The sequence below is a fragment of the Lepidochelys olivacea genome, assembly GCF_965140295.1.
Source record: "Lepidochelys olivacea isolate rLepOli2 genome assembly, chromosome: 6".
NCBI lineage: Eukaryota > Metazoa > Chordata > Testudines > Cheloniidae > Lepidochelys > Lepidochelys olivacea.
This window is the reverse complement of record NC_140416.1, coordinates 59,370,623-59,392,230: the sequence shown is the minus strand read 5'-3', so window position 1 is coordinate 59,392,230 and position 21,608 is coordinate 59,370,623. Positions and strand designations below refer to the sequence as shown.

Below are 21,608 nucleotides of genomic sequence, written 5' to 3'. Positions count from 1 at the left end.
TCGGTCCGGCCACTCGTCCCGCCCAGGAGGGTGCCCCTCGTAGCGCCTGATGATAAATCACTCGGCACCGCCCTTCTGGCCACGAAGTTCACCGCGCAGTTCCCCACCGCCTTGCGAGAGCAGCATTTGGGGTCTGAGTCTCCATTCCCGAATAGGACTAGCGCGGTTCTGCGGATCAGGCACTATCCCTGCCGCCTCAAGAAGGAGGCCCCGAAACTCCGTGCCGCGCGCTGCATGTTGGGAAGGGTAGTCCTGCTGTGGGGAGGGTCACGCGGGAGTCACGGGACTTTCAGGTGGGTAGGTCCCAAGGCTGTGAACAACCAGACCCGACAATGCTGCGGGTGGAGCCTTCTCTCATCTCTCTCCCAGCTGCCGTTCATCCCTGGGGGTTTCTGCGTCCTCCCCCCAATTTTGGTGGGACTATTCCTGGAGATTTAATGACTTGACAATCTTTAATTAGAGATTAATTGTTAATTCCTGGAGACTCCAGCCCGATCCTGGAGGGTTGGTAACGGTAGGATTGTCTGTCACAAGGGGAACAGCCACTGCCCTGTAGTTCTCTATTCTGGGACAGGGTGGGCCCCTCCCATTCCTGCTGGGTACAGGCAGCTGGGAGCCATGTGGCCTCAGTTACCTGTGGGGCCAAAACTTGCCAGATTTGGACTCAGATCAAAAGTGAATGTTGGGAAAAATTGTATTTAAAATACCCTTTGATGGTTTACAAGCTATTACTTGGCCCTCAGAATGATGGGGTGTCCACGGCCCTGGTAGAGTGTTGGGATCATTTGTGTAATGAGAATTCTAGAGTAGTTGTGTTTGACAGTATTGTGCTTGCTCCTTGTTTGCCTATGAATAACAATGTGGTGGGTGGGCCTTTATCACCGCTGGTAAAGTTCAGTTCTGAAGCAACAAAATTTGTTCAACAATTGCTGTGACCACGCACAGTCTATACCTGTTTCACCCCATTGCTTTGTGCAGGCAAGGAATGGAAAATGTGCAAGAGTCCTGCCCTGCAAGCACATTCAAGAGCAAGGTTTGAGGTGGTTTGCTCCCCTGAAAAATATAGCAAGGGTGTGCACATACCAGCAATCACAGAGAAACCTAGTATGTTGAGTTTGTTATGCTGTGTCATCCAATGCAGTAGCTTTGCATGTATATGAACCTAATTCAGGTTCTGGCTTGGCAGATCTTGAAACTGAAGTCTCCTGTCCAAGGAGATACATTACAGAAAGAGTCAATATAAACTTTCTCACATGGTTTAACAGTAGTGGTAAAAAAAGGAGTGGGTAAACTCTTGCTTCCCAACCTTAATTTTCAAATCATAATCATATCAGAAAAAGAACAGTTAATTTGTATGTATAATAATAATTAATACATGTATTCAGTCAATCCATACATGGAGTAGCATTAGATGCTTATTGCAGATTTTACAGGCCACTTGTCTGGTGCTGGATGTAACCAGCCAATAGATGACTCACACAGCAGTTGTTGTGGTTGTACAGCCACAATTTGCTTGTCACAGGAAAATGGGAGTAACTAAAATCTTTATTTCTTAAATGAGAAGTGAGTAAACTCCATACTCTCCAAATGGGAGGAGGTAAAACTCTAATTATCCGTGGCCACTTTAGTGCTTAACACTGTACTTCAACTGTGACCTGGAGGACTCCCTTTAGGGTTAATAGTCTCTATGCCCCGTTCAGTAAGTTCTTCCTTACCCTTTGCTTAAAGGGGGTCCAAGAGGCAAAGAGTCCTATGGCACCTTATAGACCAACAGACGTATTGGAGCATGAGCTTTCGTGGGTGAATTCCCATTTTGTTGGATGCATATAGGGGTCCAAGTGGTGGTAGTTGTGGTGGTTGTTTTTGTGATGTGTACACCTGACCACAGGGAACTAGCCTGAGACCCTGTCATTCATCTCATGTAGGCCATCAAATGATTTCCTGCTCTCATCAACTGTGCTGCAACTCTCATCTTAGGAAGCAAAGTTCTTTCAGGAACTTCAAAGGTATCAAAGGATGCCCTCCTTCCCCCTCCCCCCCCATTCGGATTTTAGAATACAAAATTGGCTCCATTTTTGTCTTGCCAGTAGAATTGTTAAATTCCTTGAAACAAGAAGTGAAGTGTTAGAGCCCTGGCTGAGCTCTTCCTTATGGAAGATCACCTGCTGTATTGGTTGCAACTGTTGGATCTTGGGTGCTTCCAACCCTGCTGGGTCTGAGTAGCATTCAGAGACTGTCTCTATGTCTGGTCTTCAGACACACTCTCAGGGTAAAAAGAAAAGAAGTACTTGTGGCACCTTAGAGACTAACCAATTTATTTGAGCATGAGCTTTCATGAGCTACAGCTCACTGCATCCGATGAAGTGAGCTGTAGCTCACGAAAGCTCATGCTCAAATAAATTGGTTAGTCTCTAAGGTGCCACAAGTACTCCTTTTCTTTTTGCGAATACAGACTAACACGGCTGTTACTCTGAAAACTCTCAGGGTACAGACTCCAATGCTGGTATCCTCTCTTGGGATATAGAGCCCTGTTAACAGCTGCTCTAGCTTCGAAGGCAGAGTGTGGACCGCCCGAAGTTTCCCCAGTAGCTTAAGCACACCTTTCACCAGCGCTCCTCTTGCGCAAGCGCTCTGGGTTACAGTTTAATGCTTTGGGGACAACATGACAATTAAATGAAGGATCATGCTGACTTTGCAAAGGCACTTCATAACCATACGCATTTTACTCAGGAGAGCACAACAGCTTTACAGATCTATGGAAAAATAACAAGCATCTGAATGCAAACCCTTCCCTCCAGTCTTCACTCCTGGTTTGTGGTCAGTGTTTTTATGGGTTCCAGGGCTGTCCTGCACCTCATTCCTACTCAGTTTTCTCTTCCTGGTGATGGTCTATCTTGCTAAGGAGCTTGTCTCCTTTTAAAAGCAGTTTCTAATACCTTGTCTCTTCCTGTCCTTGCCCTGGGGTTTTTCCATTCTCTATTCCTCTGTCTGCTGCTGGCTACTGAGGATCATTAACAGTTCATAGCTCTGCTGACAGTCTCCATTGTTCTGCCAGCAGGGGTGGATAAAAATGGATTTTTAAAAAAAAAATTAAAAAATCAGACTTTTTAAAATTAGATTTTTAAAACATTTAAATTAAATACAAGTATATTATTTTTTTAAAAATAAGCCTATTTATTTGAAATTGATAACCTATGTTAAGGCCTAAACTTCTTATAATTTATTAAAATAATTTAAATTATATACAAAAATAACATTCAAGCAGTATATGTTTGCTGCCAAGATTTAAAGAAAGTCAAACCCCTAAAATAGTGGAAGTCAATGGCTAAGGACCTGGAATCACAGTTTCTTGAAGTGCCAAACCATCTTTTGAAAGCAATAGCCTCTTCCACAGGTGCAGAGAGAATATTTTCTTCATTTCAGTTTATTAAACTAGTTCAGTTCAATGACTGGTTCATTCGAAATTAAGAACCCAATTGGAAGTTAAAAAAGCAGGAATGATTGTTTTTCTCTTCCAATATATGAATAAAATCTAGGTTTGAGAAGATGAGATCTTCTAAAACCTTGGATATTCACCAGAAATAATCACTTCAGTTCACTAATTATAGATAATACTTCCTTTGTTTAATAAATCAGTTTGCTTTAAATGGGAAACATCTTTTGATAAACTTTTTGATAAAGTTCTTTTCTTCTGTATCAGCATATTTTTTTTTTAAAAATGCTCATTTTGTACATTTTTAATTCAGTTGAAATTTCCTTCCAAAGAGAGCTTGACACAAATTACAAGTAAAATTTAATCCACTAATAAATAAGAAATTTATCAGTCACCATTTTGTAACATAATACAAATGTAAACATTAAGAATCTGAATAAATGTAAATTAAGCTATATAATTGCTTAAATAAACGTGTATAGATATGGGGTATCTCCTAGTTAGCAAAAAGAATCACAAATTTAATGTAAGGTCTATATTTAGTTGCAAATCAACATGTTTTAATGAAAAGGAGTACTTGTGGCACCTTAGAGACTAACCAATTTATTTGAGCATGAGCTTTCGTGAGCTACAGCTCACTTCATCGGATGCATACCATGGAAACTGCAGAAGACATTATATACACACAGAGACCATGAAACAATACCTCCTCCCACCCCACTGTCCTGCTGGTAATAGCTTATCTAAAGTGATCATCAAGTTGGGCCATTTCCAGCACAAATCCAGGTTTTCTCACCCTCCGCCCCCCCCCCCCACACACACAAACTCACTCTCCTGCTGGTAATAGCCCATCCAAAGTGACCACTCTCTTCACAATGTGTATGATAATCAAGGTGGGCCATTTCCTGCACAAATCCAGGTTCCCTCACCCCCCTCCAAAAACCACACACACAAACTCACTCTCCTGCTGGTAATAGCTTATCCAAAGTGACCACTCTCCCTACAATGTGCATGATAATCAAGGTGGGCCATTTCCAGCACAAATCCAGGTTTTCTCACGGTATGCATCCGATGAAGTGAGCTGTAGCTCACGAAAGCTCATGCTCAAATAAATTGGTTAGTCTCTAAGGTGCCACAAGTACTCCTTTTTGTTTTTGTGAATACAGACTAACACGGCTGTTACTCTGAAACATATTTTAATGGTTACCAACTAATGAGAATCAATCTTAAAGAAAATAACTAATAAGTACAAATCAAGGTTTCCTGCTTACTGATTTAAGTCATGATTAAAATTGGAGATTTAAATCCCTTCAGTTTAAATCAATCCACCCTATCTGCTAAAATAAGGTTATTCAATTATTGATGGCTATTAATGGCCCTTTCTTTCAGAGTTGGCATTGTCAGGTTCATGCCATAAAATGGAAGATTTAATCCATATAAAAGGTCATATTGTATGAAATCTCTTTCTCGCTCAAATGGAATTCATAAATTTACATAGGCAGATTCCCCAAACTGTCACAAATACTTAAATGCCTGCATAATTAAGTAGGAGTGCCTACTATACAATGTAACTATTGTTAAATATCTAACTGGATTCATAGGGAAATTTTCTATTGTCCATGGTCACTGTGCAATTTTCAAATAGTTAGAACTTTGGTAAATCATAACCAAGCCAACCAAAAGCACCACTATTTCTTGGTGAGGACTGTGTTCATGCCAATTTTCAATTCTTGCTGGTTTGGTTTTATCTATGTTTAAAAATAATTATTAGAATTATTTTATAATTGGAAGTGTGTTTTTTCACAGTCTCATAATTCAAAAATGTCTGAAAGATATTTGTTTGCCCTTTCCAGAAAAATTCACTGCTGGGCATAGACTGAATATGGAAAACTAAAGTTGAATGTTTCAGAAAGTTATGAGTGTGAAATTAGGAAGTTATAAATGAAACTTTTTCAACTTTAATTATAGTGGTTGGTACCAGCCATCATAAATATACGTATGTGACATAAGCACTAGAAAACTTTTAATTTTAAAGGATGCTTGCAAACAAAACAAGTTATTTTCAAAATGACCTCTGTATCGGAAACTACAGATGTGTGTTTGCTATAGGTCCACTGAGAGCTGCCAGCTTTGGCCATCTATATATGAAAACACTGATCAGTAAAGTTCTGGTGAATTAAAGAAACTGGATTTTGATAGCTTCTTTTTTTGTAACCAGTGCCTGCACCTAAATCTTTAGAAAATGTGAAAAATCCAGAGCTGTCAGGGAAGCAAAGCAGACCCATTGCCCCAGATTCTAAATTCATTAAGTTCTCTTCTTCATTGGTAAAGGGCCCATTGGAGGAGGCAGCATGACCATCAGTTTAATTGTCTTGATCATTCATTCGGAAATGCCATACTTTCTCCTAGCTCTCTCTCCACACACGCGCAAAATCATCTACATTTTTTGAGAGCTAATAACAGAAACCTAGAAGTGGGGTTGAAGAAAGGTAATTTACTGACATCATTAGCATGATGTTTGAATGGGATCATGCTCCAAACAGTCCTGGAAGAGATGAGTCTTCCAGCCTGAGCTTTCTGCTCAGGTAGTTCCTTCTGCATAATTAAACCTGCAGAACTGCTGTTTTCTGAATTGTGTGTTTCTTTCTGAACATCCTGGCTGAGAGAAGAGCACTGTTCCTGGTGGCACAGATCCCTCAGCTTTATTTGTGTTTTAAGATGATAGTTCACCAAACAGGGTAGTACAAACACCAAAAAGAGACTAAACACAAATATTCATCTGGGAATTTCTAGTTTGGCCACTAGATGTAGTAGATGCCAATATAACGTAATTCATCTTAGAGCGATCAGAACTACTTCCTGCTTTGCTGGCTGTTCAGTGAGTGAAATGTGGATGTTGAACCTGTGTTTGAGATGTGCAACGTTTTGAAAAAGACTCATCTGGAAGCCGTGAAATGAAGTAGAGCTACATCATAACAAATCTGTGGCTGACCAGGGTGGCCTGGTTGTCACTATCCTGCACAGCATGTCACTTGGAACTTCATGATAACAGCATGGCTAGAACCCCAGTCCTGCTGCTACAAAAGGCCCAGACCTCCATCACTTGAGCAAAAGGACCCCAGGATTCTCTGAGTTGTTAGCAATATAGAGTCTGTGACACATTTTATCACTTCCGAGTGCATATACACACTAGCCAGTTAATTTAAATATCTTCAAATATTGCATTGAGAGCATGTCATAAATATAAATGGAAGGGAAAACCCCTTTAAAATCCCTCCTGGCCAGAGAAAAAAATCCTCTCACCTGTAAAGGGTTAAGAAGCTAAAGGTAACCTCACTGGCACCTGACCAAAATGACCAATGAGGAGACAAGATACTTTCAAAAGCTGGGAGGAGGGAGAGAAACAAAGGGTCTGGTCTGTCTGTATATATGCTGCTTTGCTGGGGATAGCCTAGGAGTGGGGTCTTAGAACTTTTAGTAAGTAATCTAGGTAGGTATGCATTAGATTATGATTTCTTGAAATGACTGAGAAAAGAATTGTGCTGAATAGAATAACTATTTCTGTCTGTGTATCTTTTTTGTAACTTAAAGTTTTGCCTAGAGGGGTTCTCTATGTTTTGAATCTAATTATCCTGTAAGGTATCTACCATCCTGATTTTACAGGGGGGATTTCTTTATTTATATTTACTTCTATTTTTATTAAAAGTCTTCTTGTAAGAAAACTGAATGCTTTTTCATTGTTCTCAGGTCCAAGGGTTTGGATCTGTGGTCACCTATGCAAATTGGTGAGGCTTTTTATCCAACATTTCCCAGGAAAGGGGGGATGCAAATGTTGGGAGGATTGTTCATTGTTCTTAAGATCCAAGGGTCTGGGTCTGTAGTCACCTAGGCAAATTGGTGAGGCTTTTTACCAAACCTTGTCCAGAAAGGGGGGTGCAAGGTTTTGGGAAGTATTTTGGGGGGAAAGACGTGTCCAAACAGTTCTTCCCCAGTAACCAGTATTAGTTTGGTGGTGGTAGCGACCAATCCAAGGACAAAGGGTGGAATATTTTGTACGTTAGGGAAGTTTTGACCTAAGCTGGTAAAGATAAGCTTAGGAGGTTTTTCATGCAGGTCCCCACATCTGTACCCTAGAGTTCAGAGTGGGGAAGGAACCTTGACAGAGCACTTTGATGCTTAGACCTCAGAATGCTTTATCAAGGTGGGTACTGTTAGCCCTGTTTTACAGGTTTGATGCAGAGAGAAAGTGAAATGACTTGCCTAAGGTCACTTAGTAAGGCAACACTAGAGTCCAGAATAGAGCCCAGGTTCTCTGGACTCTTAAGAGCACTTTATCTATCAGACCAGAAGTGCTGCTGACATTTAGCAAATGATAAAGCAAACCTCAGAAAGTTATAGAGTAGAGAACAAATGAACTCAGTGGCTAGGAAGTTATTGATCCTTTAGATCTAAGGAACTGACTTGCTTGCAGTTTTGTTTTATTTTGGGGGAGAAGGTATATCTTTCCCTGCAGAGAAATCACTGGGTATGACCCTTTGTTTTTTTCCACCAGTACTGCACATTGCCCAGACTGGGTTGTTGGACTACAACTCCCAGCACGGTGTGCTCTGCCTTTCTGCACACAAAGCTGATGGGTAGGACTACAACTCCCTGCATGCAATGCTCCCTAGCCGGTGTATTTCACTGGCCCTCCCTCATCTCTCATGAGAGACAAGAGTCACTGAAAGGGAGGGCAAACAACAGACAGCAGCAATGCTAAACTGCTTGGTGACCGTGCTGGGAGTATTCATCTGTGTTCCCCTTCTCCTGTTCATGGCAGCTCCCTACATCAGGTCTGTATTAGATGATTGATTAGCTACTGTGTAAACCCTTTTACCCTTTAAAAAGCATGCACCTTTTTACTTCTGCTAAATGGGGATCCAGCAAGTGCATTCTTGGTAGAGAAGGCAGATCAGTTTATTAATTATTGCACTTAGAGAAAGATCGGGTAATATGCTAGATAATAAATGTGAACATCAAATCTCAAAGGAAGAGTTTCCAGGATTCTGAGACCTGGGTTTACGTTATCATGTTATCTGTGAGTCTTAAAACCTCTCCATTCCTCTTTATAAATGAAGCAGACTTAACAAGCAATTAAAGCAGGGAACTGGCAGCCAGGCTATGTTTGGTTTGAACCCTGCCTTTGCTGTCCATTCGCTTTGCGATCTTGGGCAAGCCTCTCTGTGCCTCAGTTTCCCCATCTGTAAAATGGAGCTTATAGATAATTTACCAAGATGTTATGAGGTTTACTATATTAATGTCTGTGCAGCACTTGAAAGGCATAAAAGTGCTGCATAAAAATAGTATGACAATAAATGCTTAGGGTAGAGTATTAAGTAAAAGAAGAAAGTTGTTTTCCTTCCAATACATTTTAATAGATTGCTTGCTTTTGGAAAGGGTTTGGACGGGGGATTCTTTTTTGACTTCATCAAGTTAAAATGTTAGTTAGACTAACCTTGAACCCTGTATCTAGGAAATAGTAGGGAGCAATGTTGTACTCACTCCTGATCTTGGGCTGGATTGAGACCTGCTGGGTATTTCTAGCTCTAATTTCTATGATTCTCTGAACCAATTCTCAGGTTAAAATAACCTTTTGTACTGTTAGCAATAAAATGACCATATTTCGCACCTAACCTGACCCCAAGGTAGCCACTTTAAATGCTTTGTAAACTTTCTATAATTGCCTTTTTGTTATCTCTGAGCTCTTTAAAGTTGATGTAAGGTGGCAACTTACTTTGGGAAATATGAAGTTTCAAAGAATTAAGAAGATAATTGTCAATCCATAAAAATGTGAAGGAAGAAGGCCAAATTTTCCCTTGCTGTAACCACGCTGTCTTGGTTGGAGTTACAGCTGGGACATCTGACCCAGTTCTTGGTCATGCAAATCAACTCAGGCTCTTTTAAATTCCTTTAATGAGAATGGATTAGATTAGTTCACAAAAAGAAAAGGAGTACTTGTGGCACCTTAGAGACTAACCAATTTATTTGAGCATAAGCTTTCGTGAGCTACAGCTCACTTCATCGGATGCATACTGTGGAAAGTGTAGAAGAACATATTATATACACACAAAGCATGAAAAAATACCTCCTCCTACCCCACTCTCCTGCTGGTAATAGCTTATCTAAAGTGATCACTCTCCTTAAAATGTGTATGTAATCAAGGTGGGCCTTCTTAACCCCCACCCCCAACACACAAACTCACTCTCCTGCTGGTAATAGCTTATCCAAAGCGACCACTCTCCTTACATTGTGTATGATAATCAAGGTGGGCCATTTCCAGCACAAATCCAGGATTTAACAAGAACATCTGGGGGGGTAGGAAAAAACAAGGGGAAATAGGCTACATTGGATACAATTAACTTAGGCTTGACTAGAGACTGGAAGTGGCTTAGTCATTATGGAAGGTAGCCTATTCCTACCCTCCCCCCCCCCCCAGATGTTCTTGTTAAACTCTGGATTTGTGCTGGAAATGGCCCACCTTGATTATCATACACAATGTAAGGAGAGTGGTCGCTTTGGATAAGCTATTTCCAGCAGGAGAGTGGGGTGGGAGGAGGTATTTTTTCATGCTTTGTGTGTATATAATAAGATCTTCTACACTTTCCATAGTATGCATCCGATGAAGTGAGCTGTAGCTCACGAAAGCTTATGCTCAAATAAATTGGTTAGTCTCTAAGGTGCCACAAGTACTCCTTTTCTTTTTGCGAATACAGACTAACACGGCTGTTACTCTGAAACCTAGATTAGTTCAGATGGTCTTGGTAAGAGGAAGATCATTGGACGATCTGTGAGAGAACTGATAGCAGCCAATAGGGTAACTCTCATCCCACTTATGTGCAAACTGCCAAGCTATTACACATCAGTGAAGAATTTACAACACCCAATAGAGAAATACAGGTCTGGGCTACAGTGTGTGTGTGTGTGTGTGTGTGTGTGGGAGGTTCGAACTAAGATACGCAACTTAAGTTGAAGTATCTTAGTTCGACTTACCTGGCCATCCTCATGGCGGCGAGTCGACCGCGGCAGCTCCCCCGTCAACTCCCTTAATCCTGCTGCCTCTCGTTTACTCCTGCCTCTAGGCTGTGTATAGGCCTCTCTGCTCTGGGGCTGTGTACCACAGCCCCCTGTTACGTGGTGCTCATAACAAACCCTCAGCTGCATATATGCAGACATTGTGGTCCCCAGCTCTAGTGCATGCAGCATGACATGGAAAACTTCAGATCTATCCCCTGAACTAAATAAAGGAAGCTCTCGGCTAGGTGGCAGAGTACCAGGGCTTATGTCCCTGTTGGGCTGCAGCCACTGGAAACCAGGACTCAAGACCCCCAGGACTCAAGTGCATTACATACCGATATATTTATAGCAGAGTGGGCAGCTTGGAATATTGTCTACTTCGGGGTGCAGAAGTTTGGAAGATGAATGGGAACCTGCATCAGTGGCTGTAATGACCTCTAAGAAGAGTGAGCAGTAGCTGGCCCCATGGAGGGAGTATAAGAAAACAGGAACGTGGAACTGGCAGTTTATGTAAATGTCCCCATGTCTTTCCAATTGTTCTGAACCCAGTAACTAAGTGGCTGGCTCAAAGCCAGCAAGCAGGACAACAGAACACTAAATGCCAGTCCCCAGGACTGAGCCTGATAACCAGAAAACTGTTCTTGTAAATCCCTAGTAGCTCCTCTTCTTGTCCTCTCTTCTAGGAGGTACATAGCAGGAGGGGTGTGTAAGTCAACAGCTAAGCTGAATGGGAAGGTGGTGGTAATCACGGGAGCAAACACAGGCATTGGAAAGGAGACAGCCAGAGATCTCGCACAAAGAGGCAAGTCACCTGTCCCTCTTCCACCTCCGAAAGTCCCTCTGTAATTTATATCTTCACCGGAAGTCATTGTTTTCTTCTCTGGAGCTAGGAGGGGATTATTTTGACAGCCCCATCTATACTACAACTATGATGGAGTTTGGAGACCTGGTTACATATGGTTGTCCTCTGACCTGGTTACATATGGTTGTCCTCTGACCCAGTAAAACACAGCTAAAAGTTATAATGAAGATAGAATCAACCATGTCCTAGGAACTAGATTAGACCCTTGGGGAGCCCAGAGCTTTAATATAGAATCATAGGGTTAAAAGAGACTGCATGGGTCATCTTTTCTAATCCCCTACCAAGATGCAGGATTCTTTGTGTCTATAACATGGTTATACATCCCGACGACACTTAAACTTTTAGCAATGCTGGAAGCAGGTCTCCTGACTCGATAATAATTTTACTGTAGGTGACCCTTATAGCTTCAGTACTGCACTTTGGTGGACTCCCAGACACACTTTCAGAACTTAGTCCATGGAAGTTAGCATGAGACCCCCTCCATCTGTGTGAGGCTGGGAACCAACTTAGTTTCATTGGTGTGTGTCTTTGTTACAGCATGGCTGAGGCTAACTAGGTTTAAAGCTATTTGGGCAACTACTATGGAGGGGGCTAAATTACATTCTTAATCATTTTAGAAACCGTGCCCTAGCCAAGGCCACCTAGGTGAAGGAGTCCATTCAAACCTTGGCCACTATGGTGAGACTACCAATGTGGGAGTCTGGTAGGACCAATATTGCTGGTTTTGTGCAGTGGACACCTTGCCCAAAAGGAGTTGGACAGAGATCCTTCAGGCTTGTTTCACACCAACCAAAGAACAGTCTTGAGAAGGTAGCACCCTTTGGTCGCTACCTAGCTGGGCTGGATTTAAGCTGGTAACTCAGAGGTAGAAAGGCTGTTTGACAACTAATCCCCTGACTTACCCACTTATTGCTCACAAATTTATCTGTAAACCTTTGGGTAGCCCACCTGCCTTTCTGTCCCGGCTCCCCACCCTGCCCCCACTGCTCATAGCCTGTATTTCTGCTGTCCTTTCCCCATTGCAGGTGCCAGGGTGATCATTGCCTGCAGAGACATGGCAAAGGGGGAAGCAGCAGCCTGTGAGATCCGAGCAGAGACAGGGAACCAACAAGTAATTGTGAAGAAGCTGGATCTGGCAGATACCAAGTCTATCCGAGAGTTTGCTGAGAACTTCCTAGCAGGTATGGCCCCTAGATACTGTCACACTTACTGTTAGGGGATGGTATTTGGTTAACACCAGCTCTGATCAAAAGGGCAGCTCTCTGCTCTTTAGTTCTGAAGAGCAAATGTGGTGTAGCAGACAGATCGACTTGGGAGTTGCAACAACTGGGTTCTATTCCAAGTTTTGTTATTGACTTGCTGTGGAACTTTGGGCAAGTCATGGCTTAACCAACTTGGTAAAATACTTTGAGAGCTGAATATGAAGGTCCTATATAAGTCCTCAGTATTATTATTAAAGTGACTGTGAAAATGCCCCTTTCTTATAGACTCATAGACTTTAAGGTCAGAAGGGACCATCATGATCATCTGGTCTGACCTTCTGCACATTGCAGGCCACAGAACCTCACCCACCCACTCCTGTAATAGACCCCAACCTCTGGCTGAGTTACTGAAGTCCTCAAATCATGATTTAAAGTCTTCAAGTTACAGAGAATCCACCATTTCCACTAGTTTAAACCTGCAAGTGACCTGTGCTCCATGTTGCAAAGGAAGGTGAGAAACCAATCTGCCAATCTGACCGAGGGAAAAATTCCTTCCCAACCCCAAATATGGTGATCAGTTAGACCCTGGGCATGTGGGCAAGACCCACCAACCAGAAACCCAGGAAAGAATTCTCTGTAGTAATTCAGAGACCTTCCCATCTAGTGCCATGTTACCAGCCATTGGAGATATTTGCTGTTAGCAGTCGCAGATTAGCTAAATGCCATTGTAGACAGTCTCTTCATATCATCCCCTCCATAAATTTACCAAGCTTAGCCTTGAAGCCGGTTAGGTTTTTGCCCCCACTACTCCCCTTAGAAGGCTGTTCCAGAACTTCATGCCTCTGGTGGTTAGAAACCTTTTTCTAATTTCAAGCCTAAACATGTTGATGGCCAGTTTGTATCCATTTGTTCTTGTGTCCACATTGGCACTTAAATAACTCCTCTCCCTCTCTGGTATTTATCCCTCTGATATATTTATTCTTACTTACTATATGAGTCCCAATTACTTTAACTGGAGTTGTTCCCTGTGATGACATAGGTTTATGCTGCCCCGAAGCAAGGCTGCAAAGTGGTAATAGTCTGTCCTGCACATATGGGCTGGACCAGTTCTACCCCACAACACTGCCAGCAATATTAAACCAGGAGGGAGGGCACACTGTTGCGAGTGGACTTTGTCAGACACTCCCCTGCTTGAAAAGATGCTGTTTGGTTTGTTTGCATGATGGGGAATCACCAAAGGCTGGAGTACTAGACTGGGGAGGTATCTTTTTTTATATTTTTGGAGGGGAGGGACAACCGCAGCTCAGTCAGCTCAAGTTCTCTGGCTGATCTATGCCATACTGGTGCTGGGCGGTTGTCAGGGGATCCCTGTTTAATGTGTCATCCCATCTGTTCCTTGCAGAGGAGAAGGAGCTACATATCCTCATTAACAATGCAGGTGTGATGCTGTGCCCTTACTCAAAGACGGCTGATGGCTTTGAGATACATCTGGGAGTCAATCACCTTGGTAAGCATCTGAGAGTTGGAGGTGGCAGGCAGAGCCGGCTGTGCCTTTTTAATAAATATTGGTGGCAAAAAATCCCAGGCTGAGACTTTGCATCCAGGACTCCTCCTCTCCTGCCCCAAAGAATGCAGGGAAATAACTGAAGTTCAGAGTACTTTAAGCCTCAGTAGAGACCTAAGCTGTTTTGGAAGGGTCCTAAATTTCTTGGGGAGGAACAGTACTGGGGAAGCTTGCCCTTTCACTGCCCACAGAGTGCCTATTCTGAGGATACAGAGCTGGCAAATGGGACTACCATCTCCTGCAACCTTTCACCAGTTCCAGCTGTTTGAGCACCCACAAGTAGAGGCCACTTGAAAAATTTTGGGCCCTGACCTGCCTGTGTCTTACATCTCCCATCTGTGAAATGGGGCTAATTGTGAGCTGTCTCAGTACTTGGCCTGAAGTGCTTTGAGATCCTAAGATGGAAGGCACAACAGAAAGGCAAAGTAAAACAAATCCCATCTCTCCCTAGGTCACTTCCTCTTGACCTTCCTGCTGCTGGAGTGCCTGAAGCAGTCGGCCCCGGCCCGCATAGTGAATGTGTCCTCACTGGCTCATCATGGAGGCAGGATCCGCTTCCATGACCTCCAGGGTGAGAAGTGCTACAACTGGGGCCTTGCATATTGTCACAGTAAATTGGCCAATGTACTCTTCACCCGGGAGCTGGCTAGACGCCTTCAAGGTGAGTCTGATATGATAAATATATGATTGTATACCAGATGTGGCTTACTCAGATCCTTTGGGTTCTGGAGGGTGGCATTCAAAATGGCGCTAGAAAGTAGCTGTACTTAGATCCTGTGCAGAAGATATTCAAGGTGGGGTAAGGAAGAAACTTTATGTGGGTCCCTGGCAGGTGTTCAGGGTGGGTGGGAGCAGATGCAGTCAATCCAGAGGGACCAGCGGTTGGCCTAAGGCAGTGGCTGTGCCCCTACCCTCAGGGCGAGGGAGTGAGCTGGCCGTACTCAGAGGAATAGGTTTCATCATTTTCAACACTTGTCCAAAAGCAAATCTGCAAACAAAGGAGCTGTATCCCCATGGACAAAGCAGCAATTGTGAACCATGGACTGCTACTGAAAAGGCTTTGAATGCTTCTGTGCTCAGCATAGGAATCAAAGGTTATGGTGGAACAGCTGAGGTTTGCTCATCTCTCATGAGATTCAAAGTCTGAAAAATAGAGATAAGGTCTCTTATCTAGAGTCCTAGTACTGGAGTAAATCAGGAGGGGTCTGTGCTTTACAAAGCAGTGGGCAAGCCTTTAATGTTTTTGCCAGGCTGCTTTGTAAAAGGCCTAACGACTAAAATGGTGCAGCGTTCATAATTGCGGTGACATGTTGTCCACCTTTCCAGCAAGCAAGTGTAAGGGAGTTCAATTTGCCCCACTATATCTGCATCTGGACCTTTTGTTTCTTTAACATTTAGATAATGGGGTAAAACAGGAAGGCTGTTAATGCCTTCCTTCTAAGGAGGCTCTAGAGCATGTAGGCAGGGTCTGATTTGATACATGCTCCTTGTTGTCCCTCTTGCTGTAGGCACTGGAGTCACTGCAAACTCGCTGCACCCCGGCACTGTTCATTCCAGTTTGGGCCGGCACTCGATTCTAATGACTCTGCTGTGGAAGACATTTTCTTTCTTCTTGAAGACTCCACGCGAAGGAGCCCAGACCAGCGTATACTGTGCAGTGGCTGAGGAGCTGGAGTCTGTGACTGGACAGTATTTCAGGTGAGCAGAGGTACTTGATCTGCTGTCGTGGGGCAGAAGGATGCAACCCAGATGTCTCTGGGGTGTGGGGATAAGCGGTGTAGGCGAGGTAAGGCTATAATCTTTGTCTGAGAGGGGACTGTACTGAGGCTTACAGATCTGAAGGGAGAAGTGCTAGAAATATATGTTTAGAATTTGTACCCGTTACAAGAATCTGAACACTTCGGATTGGAAAAGGGTTGATCATGACACCAAGATAAAAGTTGTATTTCTAAGGAATTCTTTACCTATATAATGATGTACATTATACCCAGTCCTGTAGTCTTTGAATGGGCTCGTGCTTTAAGCACAAGATGAACATAACAGCCATACTGGGTCAGACCAAAGGTCTATCTAGCCGAATATCCTGTCTTCTGATGGTGGCCAATGCCAGGTGCCGCAGACGGGCTGTCCACAGAATCTGGGTTCCATTCCTACTCTGCCATAGACTTGTATTGAGAGCTTGGGAAGTCACTTAACTTCTCTGACCCAAATCAGCCCTGCTGTATCATCACTGAATTCAATTGAGTCACACCAAGGATGAATTTGGTCCTCTTTGCAGTTTTCCCCCATCTGCAAAAGGATGATAATACCTGCATCTCAGTGGGGTTAGGACACTTGGTTCAGTAACGTTTGTAAAGTGCTTGGAGGGCCTCTGATTATAAGGCAGTAGCAAATGTGCTCGGTGCTGTGCAGGCAGAGCTCAAGATTTTCAAAACTGTGTCTCAAGTTAAATACCTCCATATGTGGGCTGATTCTCCAAAGCATGGCACATCTTGAAGCTGCACACATTGCAGGAAGCTTCAGGAAAGGAGATACCTGCACATCTGTGCATGCAAGGCAGTTCATTCTGCAAAATGGCTTCTGTGGCTCTTCTCATTCATTCAGTCCAGCTCCATTTTGCTACTGATCTCAGTTGAGCGATCATGTGACCACTGTTCCCTCTAAGCAGTGCGCGTGTGCACGCACACACAGCGAAACACCACGCGCACAACAATTTGCACAGAAGAAATTTTTTGCACACACGGCCTGTCAAAAATTAGAGGGAACATTGCATATGGTCTGCATAACCATCTTCTTACCTCTTCCAAAAACACGGCTCAGGATGGCTTAACCAAATGATCATCACATGTTACTCTTAGGCAGCACTGAATGAAACTGTCCTTCTGCCTTGATCATTTCACTGTGACCACCTCACATTTGGGAATTCGATATGGAAATTGCCCTTTGATTTTTACATAAGATAAAACTCCCTCCTTCATATCTGAAACTAGAAACTCAATCTTCTCCCTTGTGATTGAACCATAGGATTATTCCAGGACACGCCTTTGTGTCTGATCTTCAAGTACAGAGTTTTTGTACCATCTTAATCTGCCTTGGCTATAGAAATAGGTCCCCTAATCCTCTCTCGAGCGCCTCTATCTCCCAGTAGATAAAAGCAGCCTTTGTGAATCTCAGCTGTCCCGTGTGCTGGAGCATGAGAACTCTAAGTGGATTTCAGGTTTGTAAAAGAAGCAAGCATGAACTCTGTGGAGAAATGGTTAGTAAATAGCAGCTTGAGCGTGTGTGTACCCAGATTTATATTGGACTGTCTCTGAAATAGAACTGTGTCCAAATCCTGTCACTTAATTGAATGTAAATCGTGACAATCACTAATACTTCTTTAAAATGGCCTTTATATAAATAGGAAGTGATGAAGAATAAAGCAGCGGTGGCAGAAGCTGATGTCCTATAGCAAAACAGGTGGAGAAGAGATATAGCTGGAGACTGCCACAGCTCCTCTTAGGCACATTTTGTTCATCTCTTGTTTGTTTTGATTAGTGGGTACAGCTCTGTGCCACAAACGAGCTGTGGAAATCAAATGCTGGTCTGTGTCTCTGACAGCAGTTCTGATCTTCCTGCCCTGATCCATAGCCCTAGCCTGCCTTTCCTGTTTTCATTGCTAAAATGGCAAGCTCCAAATAGTACAGAGCTATCCACTCCTTGTCAGTGGAACTCTTAGGTATGTGGTTTTTTGTTTTTTTTTTAATGCTGCTTTGTAATGTTCTTGTCTTTTAGTCTGATTAAGTGAATTTTTGTCTCAGATACTTAGGGCAATAATAAACTGCACTTTTCCTTTAATCAAGCATACAGCGGGGGCAGGTAATGGCAATGGCTGCTGCTGTTGCCTGATTTTCCCCTTGGCTGCCCATCAGCGTTACCTACATTCCAAGGCACTCATCTTGCTCAGTAATCATGAGCAGGTTCTAACATGCTTGGAAATCCTGAACACGTGGTGAATTGTCCTTCCCTTACTACAACTTCAGTTTATTACTTACCATACCCAGTAGTATAGCTGAGAGCATACAGTCCCTGCACCAAAGAATTCACAATCTGATATCCAACGTGATGTAATAAAATGGAAGGGGAGCAGGGGGTGGAGAAGCAGGGGGAATAGCACTAAGATGACTGTGGCTATTCACTAAAGGCATTTCCACACCCTGAGGGAGAAGACAAAGGTGGGGTTTTTAAAATAAAGGAATGTCTGACTGTGGGTGTCAGTGGAAAAGCTGCTCTTGAGTGGAGTTCAGAGTGTATTAAAATATGGAACTACCTTGTTTAGTGAAATCAGTTTGTATGTACTATCTCTTTATAAACAGAATGATTGGGTAGTAAGTTAACTCCTGCCATTAAGTGGGAACCCAGCACGGTACAAGTAACCTCCACCTTTATGTTACAGCCCTCCTCCACCTTCCGCTGTCAGCTTGGAAAACTGCCTTCAAGCCACTGGCTCCTCAGACAACCATGCTGAAGAATTGTGTTTAATTATTTGTTGATTGCAGTTGCCATCTGTGGGGGGAGAGCTTTTCTCCAAGCTCTGCTACAGCTTGTTCCACAGCTGTACCTCTCTATGAGGGAGCAGCATCATTTCCCCTTTCTTATGATCACCTGCCTGCGAGGTAGCCACGCTGATTATTTATGTGGCCCACACAGGTACAAGGTGCTTTATAAACATACAGAATGGAAGGTCAGGTTCTCAGATGCTTTCCTGATAGCATGTTATTTTTATAGTCATGTTCCAAAAGGCTTCAGTGAACTATGGCATTTAGGCCATTGCTGTAACCTTTGTGTAAAGCAGATACGAGCAGGGAACTACAAGGGTTGCAGTGGTGGTCCCTCATATACCAGCTCTCCTTTCCCCCAGCGCTACCTACGCTGAAGCCTGCATCTTTAGCAGTATGGTGGCCTGGCTGCCAGCTGCTTCCTCTCCTGCCTCCACACCATCCCTCTGCCTTCCCCCACGAGCAATGCTACTAGTTCTCCTCTCCCCCTTTTTTTTTTTTTTTTAAATCCAGCTTGAAGGAGTTAAGCTGATAGGCAGCAGCAGCTAGTGTGTCCATGTGTTTCAGCGGGACTTGTGCTAATACAGCCAGGGCACCTGATGAAAGTCTCTTCTTTCCTTCTGCAGTGACTGCCGGCCAGCCTATGTTTCCCCTCAGGGCCGGAACGATGAGCTAGCAAAGAAGTTTTGGAATGTCAGTTGCGAGCTGCTGGGCATCCAGTGGGACTGAACTGTCAAAACCCCTGATTTCTAGCTGGATGGGCCTGGATTTGATGATCTTAAGGAGCATTTTGCTTGGGTAGAGGAACACAAGCAACCGTGAACCCTGCCTGGCACTTGCAGCGGCTCTACCAGTGATTTTATAGACACAATTGCCCTTAAACTTCTGAGATATCTTATGTTTTAAAAGAAAAGGTGAGATTATTGCCCCACTCATCCCTCTTTCCTAACTGGAGGCTCAGGCCAAAGTGCAGTGACTCAGGGCTTATCCTTTCCCTGCCCCAGCTTCCATTCCACAACACATTCTTCCCCTGGTTCCCTAATAGACGTGGAGGCTTTAGGTCAGTTAGGTTTCTGTACAAGTCAATTTAGAAATTTTGCTTTATGCTTATGGAAGAGTCTTTATGCAGCAGTAGTAACCAGACTGGTTGAGAGTTTCCTTCAATATATGCTCCACTGAGTCACTTGTCTCTGCTCCACTGCTTGGAAGGGGATCCTAAAGCTGCAGCAACCCCCAGCTTAAAGGAGCAAGTCTTAAGTGATCCAAGTGCTGAGGCCCCTCAGGATTGTTAATCAAGTATTTCAGTAGCCCTTGTTGACGCAACCAGGCTTGAGAACCACTTTGTGCTAGGCACTGCATAAACTGCCACATGTACCTTGTAGGTGGTTTTGGAATGCCAAACGGGAGTGGGGGAAGGGGGAGAAGAGCTGCCAGTAGAGAGAGTGAGCAGAGAATTGTGAGTGGTGTATAGGGTAGTGAGTAACAGAGCCTGCCCTTGACTTAGAGTAATTCAAGCTGTGTCTGATCCATCCCTGCCATGTTTGCTGTCCTGATGGAGGATATTGGAATTGCAGCCATAGACAAAGGCAGGGATAATCCCTAGCGAGACAGCAATGGCCACATTAGCAATGGGGCAGGAAGGTGAGAGTAGAACCTAGTTTACACTGGCATTAAGTTTGCCTGCCCAGTAGTTCTAGGGAGAGGCTAGCCAAGGGTGGCATGTGGCACTTAGAACACATTGGACACACCTGTTGCAAAGGGCAAGTAAAGTTGGTCATTGCTGTAGTCATGCAGGCTCCAAATTCTTCCTACCCTGTGTGGTAACTGAGCTGCTTGCCTATAAGAGGTCATATTTTACACCTCATTTGACTTTTTTTCTGGAAGCATCCCATGGCTAAAATGTCACTGCAGTCAGGGTATCACAGCTTGCAGGGCTGCCATTCAGTCCTGTACTCTGTGTAGTCACATGTGAACAGCATTTTCTAGAAGCAGATGCCTAGTTCCTGATTTAGGTTAGCACTACCAGCTCTCTCTACAGCAATGCTTGACCCTGCAAGTCGCCACTGAGTTACCTCCAACCATGACATTACTAAATAAAATCATTCCTGTTTTACACTGGTACTCTACATCTTCCTTCTCATGTACTTAAGTTGTTCTTAATTGGGTGGCAGTGGCATGCACTAGTTTCATGCATACAGCATAGGAGTAAAATGAAATATATCCTCATAGTGAAATTTATTAGGTTGTGGAACAAGTCTTCCACCTAATGTAGATACTTAAAGCTAAACTAGGTTAGGAAGATTAGAGCATACAAAACAATTCTGCACTGGTTCCCTGGCTTAGAACTCCACTACTGGGGAACAATCCTACACTGCCTTCTTCTTAGGTCAGGGGGTGGGCAAACTATGGCCCGGGGGCCGCATCCAGCCCTCCAGACATTTTAATTCGGTCCTCAATCTCCTGCTGGGGAGCAGGGTTCAGGACTTGCCCTGCTCTGGTACTCCAGGCGGGGAGCAGGGTCAGGGGCTTGCTCTGCTCCATGTGGCTCCTGGAAGCAGCAGCATGTCCCCAGTCTGGCTCCTATGCATAGGGGCAGCCAGGGGGCTCCACACACTGCCCCCGCAGCTCCCATTGGCCAGGAACCGCAGCCAATAGGAGCTACAAGGGCAGTGCCTGCAGCCAGGGCAGTGCACAGAGCTGCCTGGCTGTGCCTTCGCACAGAAGCCTGAGGGAGGACTTGCCACTGCTTCTGGGAGCTACTTGAGGTAAGCACTACCTGGAGCCTGGACCCCTAATCCCCCTCCCTTGTCCCGGACCCCTGCCCCAGCCCTGATCCCCCCTCCCCCTCCGAACCCCCTGGTCCCAGTCCAGAGCACCCTCCTGCACCCCCAACACCACCCCAGAGCCCTCACCCCCTCCCATATCCCAAGCCTCAATTTCATGAGCAGTCATGGCC

General features: G+C 44.0%; 1 protein-coding gene across 2 annotated transcripts; it reads left to right on the top strand.

The window, feature by feature from the left end:
- The first annotated feature begins 141 nt into the window (after positions 1 to 141).
- LOC311521541 (retinol dehydrogenase 12-like) lies at positions 142 to 20,765 on the top strand. 2 transcript variants are annotated; one of them, XM_084629890.1, is made up of 7 exons: positions 142 to 293; positions 11,170 to 11,288; positions 12,374 to 12,529; positions 13,953 to 14,057; positions 14,566 to 14,775; positions 15,623 to 15,812; positions 19,279 to 20,765. In XM_084629890.1, the coding sequence occupies exons 1-7, from the start codon at positions 235 to 237 to the stop codon at positions 19,379 to 19,381; spliced, it is 942 nt and encodes a 313-aa protein (XP_084486016.1). In that variant the 5' UTR covers positions 142 to 234; the 3' UTR covers positions 19,382 to 20,765. The 2 variants fall into 2 exon arrangements, with proteins under 2 accessions (XP_084486016.1, XP_084486015.1); XM_084629889.1 differs by lacking the exon at positions 142 to 293 and adding an exon at positions 7,987 to 8,265.
- Positions 20,766 to 21,608: the final 843 nt, after the last annotated feature.

Excerpts from the sequence above, each read along its gene's own strand:
- LOC311521541 (XM_084629889.1), top strand. The coding sequence starts at position 8,186 with ATGCTAAACTGCTTGGTGACCGTGCTGGGAGTATTCATCTGTGTTCCC. Across the intron at positions 8,266-11,169 it reads ATGGCAGCTCCCTACATCAG|GAGGTACATAGCAGGAGGGG; the intron begins GTCTGTATTAGA and ends CCTCTCTTCTAG. Across the intron at positions 11,289-12,373 it reads CAGAGATCTCGCACAAAGAG|GTGCCAGGGTGATCATTGCC; the intron begins GCAAGTCACCTG and ends TCCCCATTGCAG.